Here is a 23472-nt window from a genome sequence, read left to right as displayed (position 1 = left end):
GGGTGAGCAGTCACATACGCTGACATTGGCATTTTTTGGTTTTAGACTGCTTTGTGTTACTATAGTCTGGTTAAGAATGTTTTATTATGTACAGGGGAGGTATTTGTCAACAATATCAAAATCAAATCTTACTGTCTCAAATAACAGTGCTGATAAACTGAAATAGACTGAATTGTGATATCCGTAGCTTCTGTACTCAGAATGTCAAATCTTACTGTCTCCAATAAGAGTGCTGATAAACTGAAATAGACTGAATTATAATGTCTGCAGTTTCTGCACTTGTTATACTATCTATATATCCTGTAGTCAGAATGCCAAATCTTACCGTCTCCAATAACAGTGCTGATAAACTGAAATAGACTGAATTATTATATCCAAAGCATCTGCACTAATATTTCTTTCCTCCTGAATAATATAAGTAATATTCTGAAATGCTAGATATTTGACCAGACTACTGCACTCACTCTCAAGTATCTTTACTAAACTTCTGTGGACTGCACTGCAATGACTTTCTACATATCAGTCTGAAAAAACTAACTGAACTCACTATGTCTGAAGCATCTCCTAATACCAAAACCCTGTAAATTTCTACACAGCTCTTTAACCTTGGTTCCCACGCCTATTTGTACTTAATGAACTGCACATTCTGTTTGCACATTTTATTCTTATCAGTATTCATGACTGAAGGTTACTGAAACATTACTTTCTTACTGAATCTGCATGTAAAATGAAGATACATGTCTGCTTTAATATGGCTGCATTTCTAGACTTACGCAAACAGAATGCTGTATTTTTGTTTATCAATCTAGGTTTAAATTATACATGATCTTACACACGCAAATATTCTTTCAAATATTTATAGTGCATTCTACATACCAGGTCTATTGCTTGTCCTAACCCATTTCAAAGCCTCTCTAAAAAAAATTGTCTCAAAAATACATGGCTCTGCTCCTGCATAAAGCCTGCCTAATTGCTCAGGTCTTCCTCCTCTTCCACACTAGCCTCATCATCCTCTTCTGTTACATTTCAATCCCTCACAGACTGCAAGATCCTAAGGCTCTTCTAACTCCTTCTCTGTTTCTATACCATATGCTTAAGCAGCTGCTCAGGCTGTATTGCTTCTACTCTTCCTAACTCTCTCACTATCAATTTGCATCACTAACTTTCTGGCTATTATTCGCCTAACTGAAACTAACATTCTATTTTTCATGTACTATAACACTGCACTACCTACGTACTATTTTTTGGACACTATCGACATCATGTATGGTGAGTGACTATTACTGTCTGTAATGTTTTAACGCTATAGAATTGTCTAGATGTGTAGTGTATATTGTAACATCTTGTAACAGTTTGTTCTTTCAACTTATTTTTGAATAGTATTTCTAATGTTATTTCTACTGTACTGGATTATACTGCGTTTGTATTGTACTGTATGTGGAGCTTTTCTCCCCGGGCCTCTCCAGAAAACGGGTCAGACCATCCCGGTAAACAAAAGTCAAATAAATAAATAAATAAAAATAAATTATTTTTCTAGTATTATGCATGTGTGTTGGTCTTAACTACTGCTTAACTCTGTATGTACCAAATTTTATTTTTATTACAGCTTGTACACTCATTCTTCACATTTTGCTCTGCTGTGTATTCAGCCTAAGCGGAGTCTGCAACTGGTCAAGCTTGATCAGTGTTCTACCCCGGTAAACAAATGTAAAACAAAAGAAAATAAATGTAATACCTTTTATTGGACCAAAGGTATTATACCACATCATTGCTCCACTATCTTTGCATTTTTTAGTGGTTTAATACATTTTTTTTTTTTACGACTATAAAAACAATTTTTTCTCTATATGGCATTAGCAGTTAACAGGCTGAGATGGCACTTACAGGATCACAGGAAGTCACTAACCTACTGGTAAACTCCAAGTGAAGTACCTCACACTTAGCTCTGCACAGCTTTGGGCATGCAGTCAGTAATTGGCATGCCAAATGGGTGGAGATATCGAGGAAGACTGACAGGCATGCTAATTCGCATGTCACGTCATGTAAATTGCTAAATATTCATGCACACAACGAACTCCATCCTCGTAGAAATTATTACTTATTTTCCTTTTTCAGGGGGGCAAGTCCCCTGCACTCCCTTGTGGGGGCACTGCACCCCCCCCCCACATCCCCCGCTTCTGTACAGATGTGGATGCCTGTTGACTTGCTGGTTGATGACCAGTTCAGCACTGAAGAGGTGCTGTACAACAGTGATGCTACCCTCTTCGGGAAACATTTTCAGTTGTTAAAATGTAACGGTATTCTATCTAAATAAACAGAGTCTTCTTGTAGTTTTTTATAGCAAATGGTTGATGAATTTCATAATTCAGACTGTTGGAGTTACGCAGGTTCTGTAAGTCTGTAATAATAACAGTCTTGTAATTTTATAAGCATAGCTTCCTGTGTTTCTACAGGTACTCAATATTAATGACATCCTCTACCGTCCGCAAATGAATATTCATACGGCTGCTGCCTAGTCCGGCCTGGAGGCGTGTTTGGGGTAAGATTTGTTACTGCGCATCCTGTGAGGTACTACACTGGTAGATTACCTATTGGCCCTGAGGCCCTTAAAAGCCTAGCCAAGAGTTTAGACTCTCATCTTTTTCTGCACAAGTTAAATACATTTTCCTGACTTCTAACTGTGAATAATCATTAAACCATCTTCACCTGATCATTCATGTGTTAAAACGCACGGCAGTGTCTACACAATGAGCCTATTTATCTTCACAAGACATCCACATTAATTGCCACAAAAACAGAAAACCTCAACAAAAAAGAAACGAGCCAGGACTCAAAAAGTACAGTTTTGTACCTACCATAAATGTAGATGTTAAGAGTGTTCACACTGCTGCAGTCATTACACTTGGGTTAACCTGCCGTCAGGCGGTCCCGCAGTCAGCCCGAGTTCCAAAGTCTTGGTCCGGCGTCGGTTGCTGTCGCTTCTTCCCTGACGTCAGTGAGCCAGGGGTATAAGATGCATCCAACGCCATTTTCTTCAGTTTTTCTTGCCCCAGATGTCAGGTGCCCCCAAGTAGGTAGGCAATACACATTGCTAATAAAAACAATACCTTCAGTTACAAGCAAATACACCACAAAGGTTGTATAGGATAGAAAGGTATAGATAAGTCCAGCTAGGACAGAGGGGATGGAGGGAGGGTAAAGTACAGTTTTGTACCTACCATAAATGTAGATGTTCGAGGATTCCATTGCTGCAGTCCTTACTATTGGGTATAGTCCGCGTCCAGTCGGCCCGAATACCAGAGTATAAGGCTGGCGTCGGTCAGGCGCATTAGACTGGCGTCAGTGCGTCAGGGTACTAATGCGCATGACTGACGTCATATCCTCAGTCTTTTCTTGCCCCAGATGTCAGAAGACCCTAAAAAGACAAGTCCCAAAATACCTGCACCAAAAACATGTACAATATATACAAGAATATATACAAAAATATAAGCATGTAAACTCACCTACACAACCACCCCTAAACACAGAGGGAAGGAGGGAGGTAAATTGGACTGCAGCAATGGAATCCTCGAACATCTACATTTATGGTAGGTACAAAACTGTACTATGTTCTTCGTTTTCCATTGCTGCAGTCCTTACTATTGGGTAGAATCCCAAAGCAGAGGTAAGGGAGGCTGGCAAATCATAAAGAAGTAGGAGCTGACAACATGCCTTGCAAAACAGCTGTGGCAAAACCAGCCCTAGACTTAGAGTAGATAGGAAGGTGATAATGCTTAGAGAAAGTATGCACTGAACTCCAAGTAGCTGCTTCCAAAATATCCTTAGTTGCCACCCCCCTTAGAAATGCTGTTGAAGTGGCAGTAGCCCTAGTGGAATGAGGCCTAATCCCAGCTGGAATCTCCTTGCCATGATGGGAATAACAAAATGCAATGCAAAAGCCAATCCACCTAGAAATAGTTTGTTTTGACACAGGCTTGCCCTGTGAACTCAAAGCAAAAGAAACAAACAACTGCTGAGACTGCCTAAAATCCTTAGTCCTGCTTAAATAATAACACAATTGCCTGTGTACATCTAAAGTGTGCAAAATCTTTTCCCCTTTATTTTGAGGGTCTGCATAAAACGTAGGCAAATGAATAGTTTGGTTTAAAGCCACACTAGAAACCACCTTAGGCATAAAGGAAGGATTAGTACGTAATGATACCCTATCCTTATGGAAAATCAAAAAGGGCTCTACTGCCATAAGGGCCTGCAACTCAGACACCCTTCTTGCAGAAGTAATAGCCAACAGAAAAGCAGTCTTCCATGACAAGTATTTCAATTCAGCAGTAGCTGCAGGCTCAAAAGGTTGTAGAGTAAGTTTTTCCAACACAAAATTGAGATCCCAAGCAGGAGTAGGAGCTCTACGTGGGGTCTTATATTCTTTGCCCTCTAAGAAACTGCTTGAACAAAGGATGCGAAAACAAAGGTGGGTCACAATCATAGTGAGCTGAAATTGCTGCAGCATGAATCTTAATGGAAGAGAAGGACAAACCTTTGTCCAATAACTCAGTAAGATATTGAAGAGCCACACTCAAATTAGGCTCAGAAATCTCCAAATTCTTTGCTGTACTCCAAAATAAAAATCTCTTCCATTTTTCTCGTACACTCTCCTTGTACTAGGTCTTCTAGCTTCCATAATCACATTTAAAACTTGTTGAGGAAGTTGAGACCTGCTGTGTTTCAACACAGAATATGCCAGGCTGTTAGATGAAGAGAGTGAAGCTTGACATTGAGCAGATGACCGTCCTTCTGAGATAACAGATGAGGAATCAGAGGTAAAGGCCATGGAGGCTTCTTTACCAGACTCCGTAGTAGTGGGTACCAGTGTTGCGAGGCCAATCTGGAGCTATCAAAATCATCCTTGGCCTGTCTTGTCTGACCTTTAATAGTACCTTTGGAAGAAGAGGCAGAGGTGGAAAGGCATACACATGAAGGTTTTTCCAACTGAAAGACAGAGCATCCACTTTCCAAGCTGTGTGATGAAACCCCTTTGTGCAATACTTTGGCAGCTGGTGGTTTAGTGGAGAAGCGAACAGATCTATGTCTGGAGTTCCCCATGACACTGTCAATTTCTGAAATACATGAAGATCCAGTTTCCACTCGTGGGGATCCATGATTTGTCTGCTTAACACATCTGCTAAGGAGTTCTGTGCTCCTGGCAGAAACCTTGCCTGAAGAGTTAGTTGCAAGCTTAGCAGTCTCCCATAAAATCATTGCTTGCCTGCATAGAGGATAAGAATGTGTTCCCCTTGCTTGTTGATGTACCACATGACAGTTGTGTTGTCTGTTAGAATCAACACCTGCCCTGGAAGAAGTAACTCCTTGAAAGCCATTAATGCAAACTGGACTGCTAACATCTCCTTCATGTTGATATGTAGATGCTGTAGTCTGGCAGGCCACTTGTCTTGTATCCACTTTCCATTTAGATGAGCTCCCCAAGCAATGTCCGAGGCATCTGTCGTTAAAATCTGACTTGCCTCTGGCCGGGTCACAGAGAGTCCCTTGTTTAGGTGACATTCCTGAGCCCACCACAAGAATTCTTTTGAAGGCAAGGTATTATTTGAATGACAGTGTCCAAATCCTGGCAGTGCTGTGTCCATACATTTTGAGATACCATTGTAGCTTCCTCATATGCAGTTTGGCATTGGGAAGCACCAGAATACAAGATGCCATGAACCCTAATGCTTGAAGGACTGTCCTTGCAGTCAGCACGGACTGATGAGATAGTTGATGGAAGTAAAGTGACAGACTCTTTTGTTTGTCCGGGGTTAAAAAGGCCATCTGGGCTGCTGTATTCAGTCTCACACCCAGAAAGCACATGTCTTGAGAGGGTACTAGACTGGACTTTATTTCGTTCACAGAATACCCTAGGCATCTTAGCACTGCTATAACATATTCCAGATGCTGTAGAAGGTCTTCCTTTTCTTGAGCCAGAATCAGGCAGTCGTCCAAGTAAGGATAGATTTGAATTCCTTGAAGCCTGAAGTAAGCTATCACTGGAGCCAGAACCTTTGTGAATACTCTGGGCAGTAGATAAGCCAAAGGGCAATGCAGAGAACTGATAATGAGAATTTCCAGCTCGAAACCGCAGATACTTCCTGCAACTTAGCCTTATAGGCACATGAAGGTAAGCTTCCTTGAGATCTAAAGTTACCATCCAGTGATCTTTGCCCAGCAGAGGTAAAAGCTGTTGTAACGTCAACATCTTGAACTTGGGAATGTCCAGAAAAGTGTTGAGGAGAGATAAATCCAAAATTGGTCTCCACGTGTTCCCCTTCTTTGGTACTAGGAACAGGCGAGAATAAAATCCTAGGCCCCTTTCTGATACAGGGACTGGCTGAATGGCCCCATCTGGAGTAACTGAGAAACTTGCTTGTGAGCCTCCTTTCTTTGTGGAGGAGGAACGTCTGGCATGCCTTTGAAAGGGGGCATTGTATGGAAATAAAATCTGTAACCGTGGTGAATGATATCCAACACCCATTTGTCTTGTGTAATTAAATCCCAATTTTCTTTGAAAAGAGACAGTCTTCCTCCCAAAGGAGCTGCCAGGCGAGAATCTACTGGCAGCTGAAAAGACAGGTCATTGGGTCTGTTTACGAAAGGACTGACCCCTGCCCTCACCAGAAGTCTGAGCAGGTGAACTCCCTGTTCTAGGCCTAAAAGAACCTTGAGCCCTGCCCCTACCACGTCTAGACCTACCCCTAGACTGGGAATCATAAGCAGGATATGTCCACCCCTTAGCAGGCCAATTTCTACTAAACTTCGGTGGCTGCACCTGCAAAAATCTTTAACAGTTTGCATAGACTTAGCTTTGTCCTCCATTTTCTTTAAAACTGCTTCCACAGGCGATCCAAACAACACATCAGACTGTAAAGGAGCATCCAAAATCCTTGTCTTAACATGCTCAGCTAAATTCTGATCCTTCAACCAGGCATGCCTGCGAAGAACAGAACTAGTAGCAGCCACCCTCGAGGAGGCCTGTACAGCATCAAAACCACATTGCAAAGAATGCTTACCCACTTGCTCAGACACATGAACCAAGTCCAGCAACTCTTTACACTCAATACCTTCCGCCAAAGCATCCACCTTAGATTTTAATTGTGAAAGGAGATAATTCTGATATTTTAGCATGTGAAACTGACAATTCAACGCTCTCATGGCTAGAGTGGAAGAAGTATACACTTTCTTTCCCCACCTATCCAAGGCCCTTGCCTCTTTATCAGTGGGAACAGGATTTTTAACCACAGAAGCCTTAACACCTTTAGGCCCTTGAGAAATAGTTTCTGGGTCCGCCCTAGGACTCTTAAACAAATACTTATGAGCTTGGGCACCCTATAATACCTATCAGGCTTAACAGGAGCAGGAGGCAAAGAGTCAGGATTCAGGGAAGCCTCTGCAAAACATCTTCCACCACATTCAACACAGGAGGAATAGCTAAGGGCCTATGCTGGGGTAAAACAAGAATTCCCTAAGCCTTTTCCTGGAATCAGAGTAATCCTGGCCTTCCCATTTAAAGTGCTCCCTCATGGAATGCAGAGTCTCTGAAAATGAGAAATGCTCAGGAGGAGAAGCGGTAGGAGTGGAAGCATCCACATCAGAATCAGAATAAGTAGGATACTCCTGCAAGTCTTCCAGAAGACTCTGAAGCCTCTGAACACTGTTCAAAACTATCAAACTCGGTTCCACCCTAGGCCTCTTATCAGGCGGGGCATAGAACCTCTAATCATAGTAATCAAATCTTCTGCCATTTTAAGCATATGTTTCTTAGGTACAGAACCCGAAATGCTAGGAGAAGCCCCACTGAAGCTGAACTAGGCCTACCTCTCAAAGAAGTTTTGGCAACAGAAGGAGAGGCTCTAACTACCTTGGGAAGAGAGGGAAGAACAGTTACCTGAGAAGCCCCTCAGCCTGGCCTACCTCCTGAGAAGGCACATCCTGTAACAGTAAAGTTTCTGCCTGAGACTCCATGGAAACTCCTGGCAAAACCTCTGGCTCCACTGAGCCTTCTAAAGAACCGGCGTCCGGGACTGCGGTTCATCAACCCTAGGCTTCACTGTTTTGTCCTTGCGCTTCTTGGCGAAGCGGCCGGAGCATCCGGCGGCATTTTATAATTGCAACGCTTCCCAAACACTAACCTGGCACAGTCTAACCTCCTCTTAATAGTGCGTTTGTTAAACCTAGCACAAGAGCGGCAACCAACAACGTCGTGCTCAGGCCCTAAACAAGGTATACACAAGGTATGGTAATCCCTATGAGGTATCTGTTTCCCACAAGAAATACAGTTATTCACTTTTTCTGACATCCGGTAAAATACTGAGGCAAGAAAAAACCAAAATGTTCCCCAACGGGGTACTTAGCCAACTCTGTTTCGGTCTGAAACTCCGGTTTCGGAAATATTTCAGAATGCCAACCTGCACTCGCAAAACTGCTTCTGCATCGGACCATGCGGCAAAAAAGACTGAGGATATGACGTCGGTCATGCGCATTAGTACCCTGACGTACTGACGTCAGTCTAATGCGCCCTGACCGACGTCAGCCTTATACTCTGGTATTCGGGCCGACTGGACGCGGACTATACCCAATAGTAAGGACTGCAGCAATGGAAAACGAAGAACATCCTGGACTGTAGCAGTGTGAACACTTGAACATCTACATTTATGGTAGGTACAAAACTGTACTAAGTTCATCGTGTTACACTGCTGCAGTCATTACACTTGGGTAGAATCCCAAAGCTAAGGTTGGGTGGCTGGTCTATAAAGAGTTGGGAATGGCTATGAGGCCCTGCAGAACTGCAGTGGCAAATCCTGCTCTGGATTTAGAGTAAAGAGGCAAGAGGTAATGCTTGGTAAAGGTGTGCACTGAACTCTAAGTTGCAGCCTCCATAATTTCCTTGCTTGGTACTCCGCTGAGAAAGGCTGTTGAAGTGGCTGTTGCTCTGGTAGAATGTGGCCTAATGTTATTAGGGACTGATTTTCCATGCTGTGTGTAGCAGTAACGAACACAGTGTCCTATCCATTTGGAAATAGTCTGCTTTGAGATGGCCTTGCCCTGTGATCCTGCAGCATATGCTACAAACAGTTGCTCAGTTTTCCTGAAAGCTTTTGTTTTGTCCAAGTAGAAGCGTAGCTGTCTGTGCATGTCCAAAGAGTGCAAAAGTTTCTCCCCTTTACTCTGGGGGTTTGGATAAAAAGTTGGCAAATGGATGGTTTGGTTAAGAGCCACACTAGATACCACCTTTGGCATAAAAGTAGGGTTTGTCCTTAAATAAACCCTGTCCTGATGAAAACTTATACAAGGTTCCACTGCCATTAATGCCTGTAGCTCTGAGACTCTTTGTGCTGAAGTTACTGCCAGGAGCAGAGCTGTTTTCCATGATAAAAATTTTACATTGGCTGTATTGGCTGGCTCAAAAGGTGGCAGGGTCAGTTTTTCCAAAACAAAATTGAGGTCCCAAGTTGGTGTTGGTGCTCTCCGGGGCAGTCTTATGTTTTTAGCCCCTCTGGGGTACTGCTTTAGCAAGGGATGAGAGAATAAAGGAGGGTCCGTGTTGTAATGTGCTGAAATGGCAGAGGCATGGATCTTAATTGATGAGAAGGATAGGCCTTTGTCCAGCATCTCAGTTAAGTATTGCAAAATTTAAGGAATGTTTGGGACAAGAGGGTCAAGGCTTTGAGCCTGGTTCCAGGCACAGAATCTCTTCCATTTTTCTGAGTAAGATTTCCTGGTGCTAGGCCTCCTGGCCTCCAAAATGACATCCATAACAACGTTAGAGAGATGTGTTGCCTGTTTGACTAATGAATCTGCCATGCAGCCAGGTTTAGGGTTTTGAGCTGACCGTGCAGGATCTGATTGTTTTGTTGAGTCAGAAGGTGTGAAATTTGAGGCAAAATCCATGGTGGGCCTTGAGCTAAGTTCTTTAAGATTGGGTACCAGTGCTGGTGTGGCCAGTCTGGAGCAATCAGGATCATCTGTGGTTTTTCTCGTCTGGCTTTTAAGAGTACCTTTGAAAGGAGAGGCAGTGGTGGGAAGGCATAAACTTTTAGGCTTTTCCATCTGAACGAAAGAGCATCCACTTTCCATGCTTGTGTGTGGTAAGCCCTTTTGCAGAATTTTTGTAGTTGGCAATTCAGTGGGGAGGCAAAAAGATCTATGTCTGGGCATCCCCATTTTTGCATTACCATGCTGAAGATTTGTGGATTCAATTCCCATTCGTGAGGGTCCATGATATTTCTGCTTAGATCGTCTGCCAGAGTATTTTTCTTTCCTGGCAGGAATTGTGCTTGCAGATGAACTTGATAAGTTAGTGTTCCACAAGGTCATGGCTTGCCTGCATAGGGGATAAGAATGAGTGCCCCCTTGCTTGTTTATGTACCACATTACTGTGGTGTTGTCTGTCTTTAATAATAATTGTCCTGGATGCAGAAGGTCCTTGAAAGCTGTTAGGGCATTTTGAACAGCCAACATCTCTTTTTGATTGATGTGAAGATGCATTTGGTCTGTGGTCCACTTGCCCTGAATACATTTTCCTGCCATGTGTACTCCCCAGGCGTAATCCGAAGCATCTGTTGTTAGAGTCTGCCTGGCTGTGGGTAGAGTGAAAGGCTGACCCTTGTTGAGGTGACATGCCTGTGCCCACCATCGAAACTCCTGTTGTAGGCAAGGAATTATTGGTATTACTGCTTCTAAACTGTGAGAGTGTTGAGCCCAAACACTTTTTAGGTACCATTGTAATTTCCTCATATGCAGTCTGGCATATGGTATTAGTAGTATGCAGGATACCATGAATCCCAGGGCCTGCAGAATTTTTCTTGCAGGGAGATGGACTTTTTTGCCAGTAACTGAAAATATCGATTCAGTTGTCCTTGTTTGACTGTCGTAAGATAAGCCATCTGGGCCATTGTATTTAAGCTGGCACCTAGGAATATTATCTGTTGTGAGGGCAGTAGTTTTGACTTATTTTCGTTTACTGTGTACCCTAGAGAAATTAGCAACCTTTTTACAAACGTCAGATGCTTTAGAAGAATGTCCTTTCTCGCTGCTTGAATGAGGCAGTCGTCCAGGTATTGATATATTTGAAATCCTTTTTGTCTGCAAAATGCAATTACTGGTGCCAGGCACTTAGTAAAGACCCTGGGTGCAGTAGATAAGCCAAAGGGCAGTGCAGAGAATTGGTAGTGCATTGTACCAGCTTTGAATCTGAGGTATCTTCTGCAATCTTGTCTGATAGGGACATGCAGGTATGCCTCTTTGAGGTCCAAAGTAACAAGCCAAGCCTTCTTGCCCAGCATGGGAAGAAGCTGCTGTAGTGTCAACATTTTGAATTTCGGAGCATCCAGGTAAGTATTTAGAGTTGAAAGGTCTAGTATGGGTCTCCAGGCTTTGTCTTTTCTGGGGACCAGGAAGAGTCTTGAGTAAAATCCTTGTCCTTATTCCTGCTGTGGTACTTTTTGAATAGCTCTCATGTCCATGAGGGCTGAAATTTGTTTTTGAGCCTCTGCCCATTGATTTTGTGGCAGGTTTGGCATTCATTTTAGCCTTGGTAAAGTGTGAAAGTGGAACCTGTAACCTTGAGACACAATATTCAGAACCCATTTGTCTTGGGTGATTGTTTGACAATTTTGAGAAAAAAGTGCTAGTTTTCCCCCTAAGGGGGCTGCCAAAAGGGAAGTGCTTGGCATACGAAGGGGAAGTCATTGGGACTGTTTCCTGTAAGGTTGAGACATGTTCTCACCTCCTTTTGGGTTGAGGTACCCCACTGTCGTCTGTTAGAGCCTTGGGGTTGAGATCTGCCTCTTGGGCGTCTGTATCTGCCTCTCTGTGGCCTGTCTGACACTGGAAAGGACCAATTCTTTGTAGGCCAATTTCTGCTAAATCGAGGTGGCTGTACCTGTAAGAAATCTTTGACTGTTTGCATAGACTTAGCTTTATCCTCCATTCTCTTTAACACCTCTTCTGCCTTAACACCAAACAAGGTATCATGCTGTAAAGGAGCATCCAATAATTTTGCCTTAACATGATCAGGTAAACTCTGTTCTTTTAACCAAGCATGTCTTCGAATCACAGAACCTGTAACTTCGGCTCTACAAGAGGCCTCTAAATAATCAAAAATACACTGCATAGTATGTTATCCCACCTGTTCAACTGCATGCAATAAATCCTGCATTTCTTTATAGTCAGAAGCTTCTGAGCTTGCAAGCATTTTCTGTTTTAACTGAGCCATTAAATATTGTTGGTACTTAAGCATGTGAAATTGGCAATTTAAAGCCCTTACTGCTAAAGTTGCAGAAGTGTAAACTTTCTTCCCCCATCTATCCAATGCTCTAGAATCTCTGTCAGAGGGGACTGGATATTTTTGCAATGGAAGCCTTAACCCCTTTGGGACCCTGGGAAATGGTTTCTGGGTCAGCAGAAGGGTTTTTATAAAGAAACTTGTGAGAGTCAGGGACTATAATACCTATATGGCTTGGCTGGTGCAGGGGCAAAGAATCAGGAGATAAGCTGGATTCAGAGAACACATCATCCACAATATCTAACACAGGTGGAATAGCCAGGGGCCTGTGCTGAGGTAATAAAAGGAAGTCCCTGAGCCTTTTCTTGGATTCTGAATAATCCTGACTTTCCCAATGGAAATGCTCCCTCATGGTATGTAAAGTTTCCCCAAAAGAGTAATCCCTCAGGAGGAGAGGCTGAAGGGATAGATTCTTCAGCATCAGAGTCCTCATAGGGGGGTAGAGAGTATTCCCGGTCTGAAGAGGAATCAGAGGAAACGGAAACCTGATCAGAGGAATCATAGTCTGTATCCTGCCTAGGCCTTTTTCTCAGGAGGGGGATGGGAACCCCTGATTAGAGTTATGAGGTCTTCGGCCATTTTAAGCATCTGTTTCTTAGGCATGGAGGACTGTCCAGGAGAATGCTGTACTTGTTTCTTTGTCTTTAATGGTGTTTTTGTCTTGGCTGTTGCTTTAATGGTAAGTTGTGAAGGTCTGAAAACACCCTCAGAAGCCGATGCCTGCTCAGCGGCTCCGGACCCATCTGAGGGATTAGCTTCCATAGGCCCAATACCTTGAGTTTCCAGAGGCCTAGTTGTCTCCACGTGGGAGTCGGAGGTGGCCTGTGGCTCTGAGGTAGCGGGTGTCAGGGGCTGCAAAAGCACCTCACTGAGAACCGGCGACTGGCCTTGAAGAGGCTTCATCGGTTTTGGACATCGGACGCCTGTCTTTATCCTTGTCTTTGCATTTTTTAAGAATTGCGGTAGTCGGTTGTTCTGATGGCATTGTATAATTGAACCTTCGGCCAAAGTAGTGCAAAGCAAAATCAAAACGTCGTTTTATAGTGCGTTTGTTAAATCTAGCACAAAACCGACAACTAGTGACGTCGTGATCAGGGCCTAGGCATGGAATACAGTAAGAGTGGAAGTCCTTATGAGGTATTTGCTTCCCACAAGGAATACAATTATTAACTTTTTCTGACATCGGTCTGAGGCAAGAAAAAGTTTCAACGGGTACTTAGCTTTATTGAAGACTTCGGATCTGAAATTCGACTTCGAAAATCTCAGGAGTCGGCTGACCGGCACTTGCGAACTGCTTTTGCTTCAGGCACCGCGCGACAAGGACAGAAGAAAATGGTGTCTGATGCATCTTATATACCCCTGGCACACTGACGTCAGGGAAGACGTCGGACCAAGACTTTGGGACTCTGGCCGACTGCGGGACCGCCTGACGGCAGGATAATCCAAGTGTAATGACTGCAGCAGTGTAGCACGATGAACATCACTTGTTGGACATCAACTAAGAGCTTTCGCCTTTATTAAATCAAGACTTCTTTACAAGTCCAACAAGTTTTTTGATTCACATCCTTAATGCCTACCTTTTAGAACATCTTTGAAATAAGATAGCCTATGCTTTACAGTCATTAAACTTCTCTGTCTTTTTGAATATAATCATCCTTATAAAGATTATCTATATTTGTACTTTTGTCTACCCCCTAAATGTTTCATGTCATTTTATATATTGTACCTATTCTCCAGTAATTATAATCACTCTGCAACTGTTTTACTCTGTATAAATTTCATGCAAATGTATTATATGCAACTATTGCATATTGTCTTAAAATCTATTATGTTTTTGCTTATGTACACCTTGGAGCTTTTCTCCCGGGGCCTCTCCATGGCCTAGTGAACTTTCCCGGTAATCAACTGACAATAAATAAAATTAAAAAAAAAAAAAAATATATATATATATATATATATATATATATATATATATATATATATATATATATATATATATATATATATATATATATGTAGATATGTAGATATATATATATATATATATATATATATGTAGATATGTAGATATATATATATATGTAGATATATATATATGTAGATATGTAGATATATATATATAGATATAGATATATATATATATATATATATATATATATAGATATAGATATATATATATATATATATATATAGATATATATAGATATAGATATATATATATAGATATAGATATAGATATATATATATATATGTGTGTGTGTATACTGTTTATTGTATTAGTTACTTATTTGAAATTTTACAATGGCACTGACAACACTGCACTTGAAATTTCTGGGAAATAGTATCCCTTGCTACTAATTTAAGCAATGATTTTATTGGTTATGACTGTTTTAAACTTAGTATTTAAAATGTGCACTGTGATTAGTTTTCATCTCTGATGATGCCTTCTGATGAAAGGCGAAAGCGCCAATTTCATTTACTAAACTGTTTTAATTATTTTCGCTGATAGCTCATTTTACAGTGTTTTACAAATTTTAGCCATTTTATTTTTGTGAGTACTTTCAAGTCTACCATTTGGGGTCAACATCTGCCTTTTCTCTTTGCAGAGTTCGCTGGAGGGGTAAGGTGCTTTTTTTTTTCAATAAACTGCTAAACTTAACATTTACAAAAACTACAGAAATCACGCAAGTCCCTCAAATTCACACTACTGCATACCATGGAAATGAACAGGAAACCATACTTCAAAATAAAAAGAATGGGGAAAAGTAGATGGAACAGTCAGAAGACTGACTTGTTCAAAATTTGAACCTTCTTGTACTATATGATTAGTTTACGTGACTTCATAAAACTTGTTCCCTAATCCTACAAAACCTCCAGTACATATTTCATATGTATTACACAGTAACACCAGGAAAGGCAAAGGGTATAAAATCCAAACCACTAATAAACCAAAAGTAATACCCTGGACAGCAAAATCATAAAGCAATGAACTGAAGAAAGTAAGCAAAACAGACTATTTCCACCAAAAACACAAACGAAATTTAAACTCCGTTTTCATTTCCAACTACTTCATCAGATGTGGGCTGGATCAAATTGGTTCAGGCACTACTACTCGGTTCCTGGGTTAACTCCTGACTGAGTAAGGAGGTAAGAGACTGGGTACCCTCTTTCTTCCTCCTCAGTCAGAAGTTGTTAACCCAGGAACCAAGTAGTAGTGCCTGAATCAATTTAATCCAGCCCACATCTGATGCAGTAGTTAGAAACGAAAACCGAGTTTAAATTTCGTTTATGTGTTTTTGCTGCGTGTTTGTTGGTGGAAATAGTCTGTTTTGCTTATTTTCTTCAGTTCATTGCTTTATGATTTTGCTGTCCAGGGTATTACTTTTGGTTTATTATTACACAACCTGTATTCCATATATAAATACTACACTAACTCACCTCCTCTTCACCCACAACAGTACCCAGCAATGCCTGAATGCTCAGACTGACATGCTGAGTACCCCTGTTCTGTAGTCTCCCAATGAGCTCATTAAAAATTGTCAAGCCAAAGGTGCACAGGATGTCATGCTGTGTGTTTTGCCTTAGTATTTGCAGTTGCACAAGCTGTAAAGAGTGCGCAGGCAGCTGACCTGCACATTTTTGTACTATCATCTGTTGCTGCACAGCCACCCAAGACATCCTTTCTTCCAGGAACTCCTCTCCATACACTCCTCGGTGACTAGCTGGAGCAGACGTCCAAGCATCCCTGATACAAGTACTGATGCAAGGTTCTTTACCAGCTAGTCGCTAAGCTCTACAATCCAAACAAGTCCCTGTGTGGTACACTGGGCTGATACAGACAACCACACATTATGACTCTCTTAACTATCAGTGCTTCAGATTACAAGGCCTATGCTCAGCTTTTGGTCTGCAACATGGAGGCCATTGATGAATATTGTCTGTCCGTCTTGTTGCCTTTACATTTCACATTCTATGAACACACACAACAATTTTAAAATTATATAAATATTATAAAGGTATCATCAAAACAGGCATTGCACACTTAAGACATGTAATATTAGTACTGTGCAAGGTTAAGCAAACTAAGCAGTACACTAATGTGTCTAAGCTGTATACGTGCCTAACTAGACAGGTGCTCCGAAGCAGTTTTTTTTTTTTTGCTAGTATGCCACATTCAAAGGCAGCCAAAAACACAGTGGACAAAGGGGGGAAAAATCAAAACACGGCTCACCTCATTAACCCAACAAATAACATGATCATGAGGAAGTTGGGAGGGTAAGCCAGACGGCTCTTGTGCTGGTGCAAACAGCATGGAATAAACATCTTCAGACAGCCAATCATAGTAGTTGAAAGCATTTGAACAGCACCTAAAAAAGTACAACACATTTATCAGGAATGGTCACAATGAATCCAAGACCTAGAACAAGTGTAAAGAAAACAGTCAAGCCATTATTAAACATTGTCAATAACAGCAAAATATATGCATTGTTAGAAAGATGAACATATATACAGATCCATACACTTAATACTTAAAACAGAACTATTTAGAAACAAAGTCAAAATCAAAGGTCAGGCAAGATTAAAGTTTAAAAAGGTAAATTATTGATCTAGAAGTCATGAATCTGATAAGGCTGACAACTGTATGTCAGGCTCTGCGAATGAAGAGAAACAACAATCATCACCTTTAAAGCTTCACAAAAGCTGATCCTCAACATGTCCTCTAAAATGCAGAAGACACTAACAGCAAGTAGTCCATGCTGGACCAGGCTTTTATGGCTATAACAGTTATGTGCTCATCATATCAGCTGATCTACACTAAGGTTCTTTGAAGTGGTAAGAGCTGCAATATCCTCGCCTAGTATTTCAGCTTGTCAAAATTATGAAATCTAGTTCTTGAACTCAGGGGATGGGAAGAGGAGGCAGAGATGTGCTCCCCTCCCCCTTCTGGTCTTGGGTCCCGTAGTTTGACCATGTACATTCAGCAAGGATAACCTAAAATGAACAAAAGCATTACACTGTATACTTGGCCTTTCCATTTAGCATCAGTGGATGAATCTTCCCTGTAATCTGGAAACCTGAACATAGGGGGATAAGGGCAGGGAAATAAGTAATGCCTGGAAATAACTTTCCTTCGTACAGATCAACCAAAAGATTAAGCACAGAGTTGTACATCTGATTACCAAGGCTCTTTGAAGTAGGTAATTGTAGAAAAAAATCTCAAGTGGTATGAATGACACACCTGCTTGAGAAGTTATCTAGTTTGTAGATAGACAATTTAGTAAATAATTCACTAGAAAATGGTTTAATTATGCAATGCATGACCTTCCCTATATATAGCAGAGCAGGTAAATAGTTAATCATCTTGAACACACTCATTCTTTACCTGTAAAGTTTCCTAAGTGTGCTGTCCTTCAGATGAGACATTACACTGAGGCTCCATCTTCTTGAGTTGGTGATAGCTCAGGATATAAAAAACCCATGACATCTATCAAAGAGAGTAAAGGAAACTCCCCAGTGTCTTGGCTAAATTTCCTTCAGTAGTATAAATACCACTGTAGGTCTTTCCTGAAAAGAGGATACTAACTTAGTGGGAGTAACCTGGTTTACAACGGCTAAATAAAACATGTCAAGTCAGTAGAAGGCTTCCTAGTGACTTCTGTCACATTTAAATTCCAGATTGAAAAATCTATTGTGGGGAAAAGGATCCAAGGCAGCAGCTAAGCCTTAATACGGACCTAGTTCTTACCCCACCTAAAAGGGACTTCTTTGGCCTGCTATGGGAATGATTCCTGTACAGACAGAGAAATAGATGAGAGATAGAGAGAGAGATAGATATGAGAGAGGGAGGGAGATAACAGCTTGAAACCACACTTCCAGTCAATAAAAGCCAGCAAACATCAGTTCTAGCTTCTTCTCTGAATTTTACTTTTAGGTATGTAACCAAGGGAATGTGTGCAAAAGTAGGCATGAATCCTCATTGACAAAACAGAGAGGATATGTCTGCCATCTACTCTCCCCTGAATCACGAGAGAAAGAAAAGCCTTATTCTTTAGAGTGGTGAATAAGTTAATATCTGGAATATACTAGTCTCTATTACTCTGACTAGACGGGATTTCCTTTATTCATATTCCATGAAGGGGTCTTCGATTGAGAATGTGAAAACTCATAAAAGTGATGCCTTGGTCTATGACTGACTACAAGATGATCATCACCTCTGCACACAGGGTTCAAGCTCATCATCCAGTCTGTACACATATCACACAAAGGTCTAGCTCATCAAACTGAAAGACAAAGTTTTTGCTTCTACTTGTATTCAAAAGTACTGAAAGTTAGAAATGTCAGCATTAGCTTCACAGAGTTTACATGAAGCTCTCTGCTGTTCCTGCCACTTCCCTGAACAAGGGAAGAAATTATCTAATCTTTTAGCAAATCATATATGATCAGGATGAACAGTGGGTTCTGAATCAGGAAGAGGAGCCCCAGAGTAAGACTCATGGGAATCACCCACCACTCTACGGTTAACAATAGGGGGTTTCACACAAACAGGTCAGCAAAGTGGTTTCCTATGATTTTAGCCTCAACCCCTCCATATGATCAAATCCATATTCTTCCAGTGATCCATTTGTTTTGCTCTTTTTCTCAGCATCAAGGGACATCAGGAGAGAGAAAGAGGCAAGAGCCAAGGATTGAGAGCGTAATACAATGGTGGTGGTGGTGGGGGGACAACTAGGAGATTTTCTGCAACCTCCTAACTCCTCTTACTTATCTGTCCACACACATGATGCACAACACATATGCTAAACTCAGCTAGTGTGATACAAACCTAGATGAGCCTGTGCCCTCAAGTCCCACTCTCAAGCATAGACTGCCAGTCTGAAACTTTCTCGCCAAGTGTCAAAGCCTGCAATGGAATTGTACCAGGCCCTCCCATCCAGGATGGTCAAGCTGATAACATCCACTCACTCCCATTCCTCCCTGGTCATCTTTTCCAGTGCTCAGGTTATTAATGACTCAGTCCATCTGGAAATTAATCAAAACTTCACCCTTCAATATCATTAAGCCAGTGGTGTGAGGACTAGGTAGCCACTAAAACCTTACCAGTCCCTATCTAGTAAATGTTATACTGACTTTGAGGTGGTCTTTTTGGTAACAGGAATAGTCTCTAATAAAAATCTTGATTTCCTTTTCTGAAAAAAAAAATCTTCACTGAATGTCTAATCATCAAAAAACACCTATTCACATACTATAATTTAAAACAAACTATAATTATTTTCGTCTATTTAACAAGAGTTTTCAGAACATAATGTTTACAACCTTTTTGCAGATCTAACTTTCCCTACTATGGTGCATTAATATTTTAAACAGCCTCCAATGAATACATGTTATTCTAACCTTAGGTAATTTTCTTTTAAATATCTTCAGTCATAAATTGGGAAATACCATTATGGTAGACTTTAAACATTTGTTTTACTATTTAGAATAAATCTTCATGGGTAATAGTGGAGGTAAATACATCTTATTCAAACCATACACAACAAAATCACTTTACAGACAATAGTAATCCCTTCTTCAACCAACTGATAATCTTTCTTCATGATTCTAATTTATTCAATTGCTATCTTTTTTCATAACCATCTTCCTCTTCAGATCTGCTTATGATATTTACTAATCACTTGTGCAAATTTACAGCTTCCTTCCTACTTTCTTAAAGACCTTCTGTCAGCATACAGGCAATAATGTCCAGCCTACTATTCTACGACAACATAATGCTCAAACACACCTTCTTGCCACTTTGCCAACCCTTCTTATAATCCTCATCTGTAACACCTCACTATGCCACCACCCCTATCTTTATCTTTCGTGAAATCATATTATGCATCCATATCCATTAATAGCCTCCTACATACTACCAAATGAAATATCCCTCATACCTAGTGCTGAGTCGTTGCCTAACCCATCATAACCCAGTCAAGGAAGCACTTTAAAACGGGACATTCATGACAGACATCCAGTATATTTAAAACGTGCATCAATTTAACCTCAACTACATTCAACCTGGCAGCCCACAGCATTCCTCAGCTTTAAGCCAAATCTCTTCATCATTATAACAAACAGGGCATCATGCATACATATCATTTTCCATTATTATTATTCTGGGAAGACCAACACCACCATATAATAGACTTCTGATCTAATACAGCATCCCTTCTTAATGTCGACTCTGAAGCCAATAAGCATGGCTAGTAAAATCTTTCCTTCACACACTTCCATCTGTATTTCATATATCAAAAGACTAATACTTAATATTCCCAAAGGTATTCCCCATCCCAGAATCAGCAAGCATAGTCTTATCTTTATATAACCAAAGGAACAGCTGTGTTCAGTAATTATACTCAGTCTCAGAAAGTATCCAGTCATCCCTTCCCAAGAAAGACTCCTCTAAAGACAAAGTCCATGATCAGAGCACAGATAATGTAGCAATGCTTAGCAGTGCTCTGCAAGTACTGCAAACTTATTCAATGGATTAAAATCCCCATGAATTGTTCTTTTTCTGTTCAACTTTCTCATAAAATATATTCACCACTTCCTTACTAATCAAATTAGCAAACAGCATTTTAAACTACTACAAATATAGCTGTAACTTATTGTGTACTCTTACGGTCATTACATCTCATGAAATCAATTATCAACTAAGATATTTCTTCCTAATTAGTTTGAAAAACAGATCCCAAGAAATTTTTAAACTCTATAAATAAAATCCTGCACCCTGGTAACCCTTCCTCTCCCAACCCCTGCCCAAACAACTCAAAGAAGAAACAGCTACCTCATTCAAATCCTACTTCATTGAATCCATATCTAAGCTGATAAATTCCTTCCCTTCTAATATCAACTCAAATGTTTCAAAATCCTCCCCTACTCTCAACTACTCTACCACTTTCTCTCTTACAACTGTACACACTAACTATATAAAATCCCTGCTCTCTAAACTTAAACCCTGCTCTGCTTCTGCTGACAACCTGCCTCCCTATTTCCTACAAATGCTGCTGAATCCCTTGCCCTCCCTGTATCAAACCTAATAAATTGCTCCATCTCAGAATCTACGGTGCCATCTATCTGGAAAGAATTCTACACCATACCTATTCACAAAGTAGGCAAAGTAGAGTTATGTACACTTACCATAAATGTAGATGTTCGAGTGTATTCACTGTTGCAGTCATCACCTATGGGTTATCCTTGCTGTGGTAGCCCTCGACCGGCCCATATACTAGAGTCAATGTTTTTCTGCGTCAGCTGCTGTCGCTTGCTGTCTGACGTCAGGTCGTCAGTGCTACAAAGGAAGGCAGCCAAAGCCATTACATCACTTTTCCTTTCCCTAACCAGTCAGAGGCCCCAATAAATATGGTAAAGTGGTCCTTGTGGCAAAAAGCCACAGTTAGCAGCTTATGTCTCCCTAAAAAAAGAAGGGGGAAGGAGGGTGGGAAACCAGGACTGCAACAGTGAATGCACTTGAACATCTACATTTATGGTAAGTGTACACAACTGTACTATGTTCTTTGTGTTTCACTGCTGCAGTCATCATCTGTGGGAGGATTCCCAAAGCTAAGGAGGGGAGGGTAGGATTAGTAAGAGATGTAGGAATGGGTCAGCATGCCTTGCAGAATTGCAGAGGCAAACCCTGCCCTAGCCTTAGAAAATAGAGGTAGGTGGTAATGCTTGGTAAAGGTATGGACAGAAGTCCAGGTGGCAGCTTCCAGGATGTCCCTGGTGGAAACTCCTCTGAGGAATGCTGTGGAAGTGGAGGCTTCCCTAGTGGAATGGGTTCAAATAGACTTGGGGGGGGGGGTTCACATGAATCTGTAGCAGAAATGGATACAGTGCGATATCCATTTGGAAATGGTTTGTTTGGAAATGGGCTTCCCCTCTGACCCTGGGGCAAAGCTGACAAGTAGTTGGACTGTTGTCCTGAAGGGATTAGTAAGGTCCAGATAGTATCTGGGCTGTCTGGGCATGTTTAGGGAGTGCAGAATTCTTTCACCCTTATTTTGAGGGTTAGGAAAGAAGGTGGGTAGCTGTATGGCCTGGTTGAGAGTTACATTAGATACCACCTTGGGCATAAAGGAGGGATTAGTCCTCAGAGAGACCTTGTCTGCATGGAAGATAATGAAGGGCTCACTTGCAATCAGTGCCTGAAGTTCTGAAACCCTTCTGGCTGAGGTGATGGCTAGAAGAAAAGCAGTCTTCCAGGAGAGGCATCTTAGTTCTGCTGAAGCAGCAGGTTCGAAGGGTGGTAAACTAAGTTTTTCCAAAACATAATTCAGGTCCCAGGCTGGAGTGGGTGGTCTTCTGGGAGGTCTGATATTAGAAGCCCTCTGAGGAATTGTTTAATCAAAGGATGGGAGAACATGGGCTGTTCTGTATCAAAATGAGCTGAAATGGCTGAGGCGTGGATTTTAATAGAGGAGAAGGAGAGGCCACTATTACGTAGCTCCGCTAGGTAGTCCAGGATAAGAGGGATGGAAGGTTGTGAAGTATCCAGGATGGGATGCCAAGTGCCCTCTTTTCTGGGAACAAGGAATAGTCTGGAATAGAAGCCTTAGCCTGTTTGATCTGAGGGGACAGGTTCTACTGCCCCTTGGGAAATGAGAGTTTGGACTTGTTTCAATGTCTCTGCCCACTGATTTGGAGGTAAGTCTGGGTACCCTCTTGGAACTGGGAGTTCACTGAAGGAGAATTTGTATCCCTGAAAAATTATCTTTAAGAACTATTGGTCCTTTGTTATAGAAAAACAATTTTCTTTGCAGAGGGAGAGTCTTCCTCCTAGTTTTTGGTGAGTGAAAAGAGGGCAGAGGGAGTCACTGAGAGTTTTTGTCATAGAGAGTTGGCTTAGAACTCTCTGCTTTGGAGTGGAAGTGGTCCACTGTTTGGTTCTCTGATGTCCCTGGGATAGGAGTTTGGCTGGTCTGTCCCCGAGGGGCTTACATTGCCCCCGTCTGTTAGGTGCAGAAAAAGACCAGTGTTTAAAGGGAAAATTCCTGCTGAACCTAGGAGGTTGTACCTGAAGGAAATATTTTACTGTTTGCATAGATTTTGCTTTGTCTTCCATCTTTTTAAGCACCTCTTTTGCTTTTGTTCCAAATAAACTG

At 41.3% G+C, this 23472-nt stretch overlaps 1 protein-coding gene across 1 annotated transcript in view; it reads right to left on the bottom strand.

Annotated features, from left to right (window-relative positions):
- Positions 1 to 23472, bottom strand: part of LOC122793585 (solute carrier family 35 member E2A-like) — a gene marked incomplete in the record, with an annotated part of 983710 nt that overhangs the window by 397032 nt on the left and 563206 nt on the right. Inside the window, 1 exon segment of the mRNA XM_044061755.1 lies at positions 16560 to 16695. Within this exon segment, the coding sequence (XP_043917690.1) occupies positions 16560 to 16695 (136 nt within the window).

This window comes from Protopterus annectens, chromosome 2.part0 (genome assembly GCF_019279795.1).
Source record: "Protopterus annectens isolate FY-2018-M chromosome 2.part0, PAN1.0, whole genome shotgun sequence".
Classification (NCBI taxonomy): domain Eukaryota; kingdom Metazoa; phylum Chordata; order Ceratodontiformes; family Protopteridae; genus Protopterus; species Protopterus annectens.
Note: the sequence above shows the minus strand (reverse complement) of the source record. Positions and strands in the feature narration are given on the sequence as shown.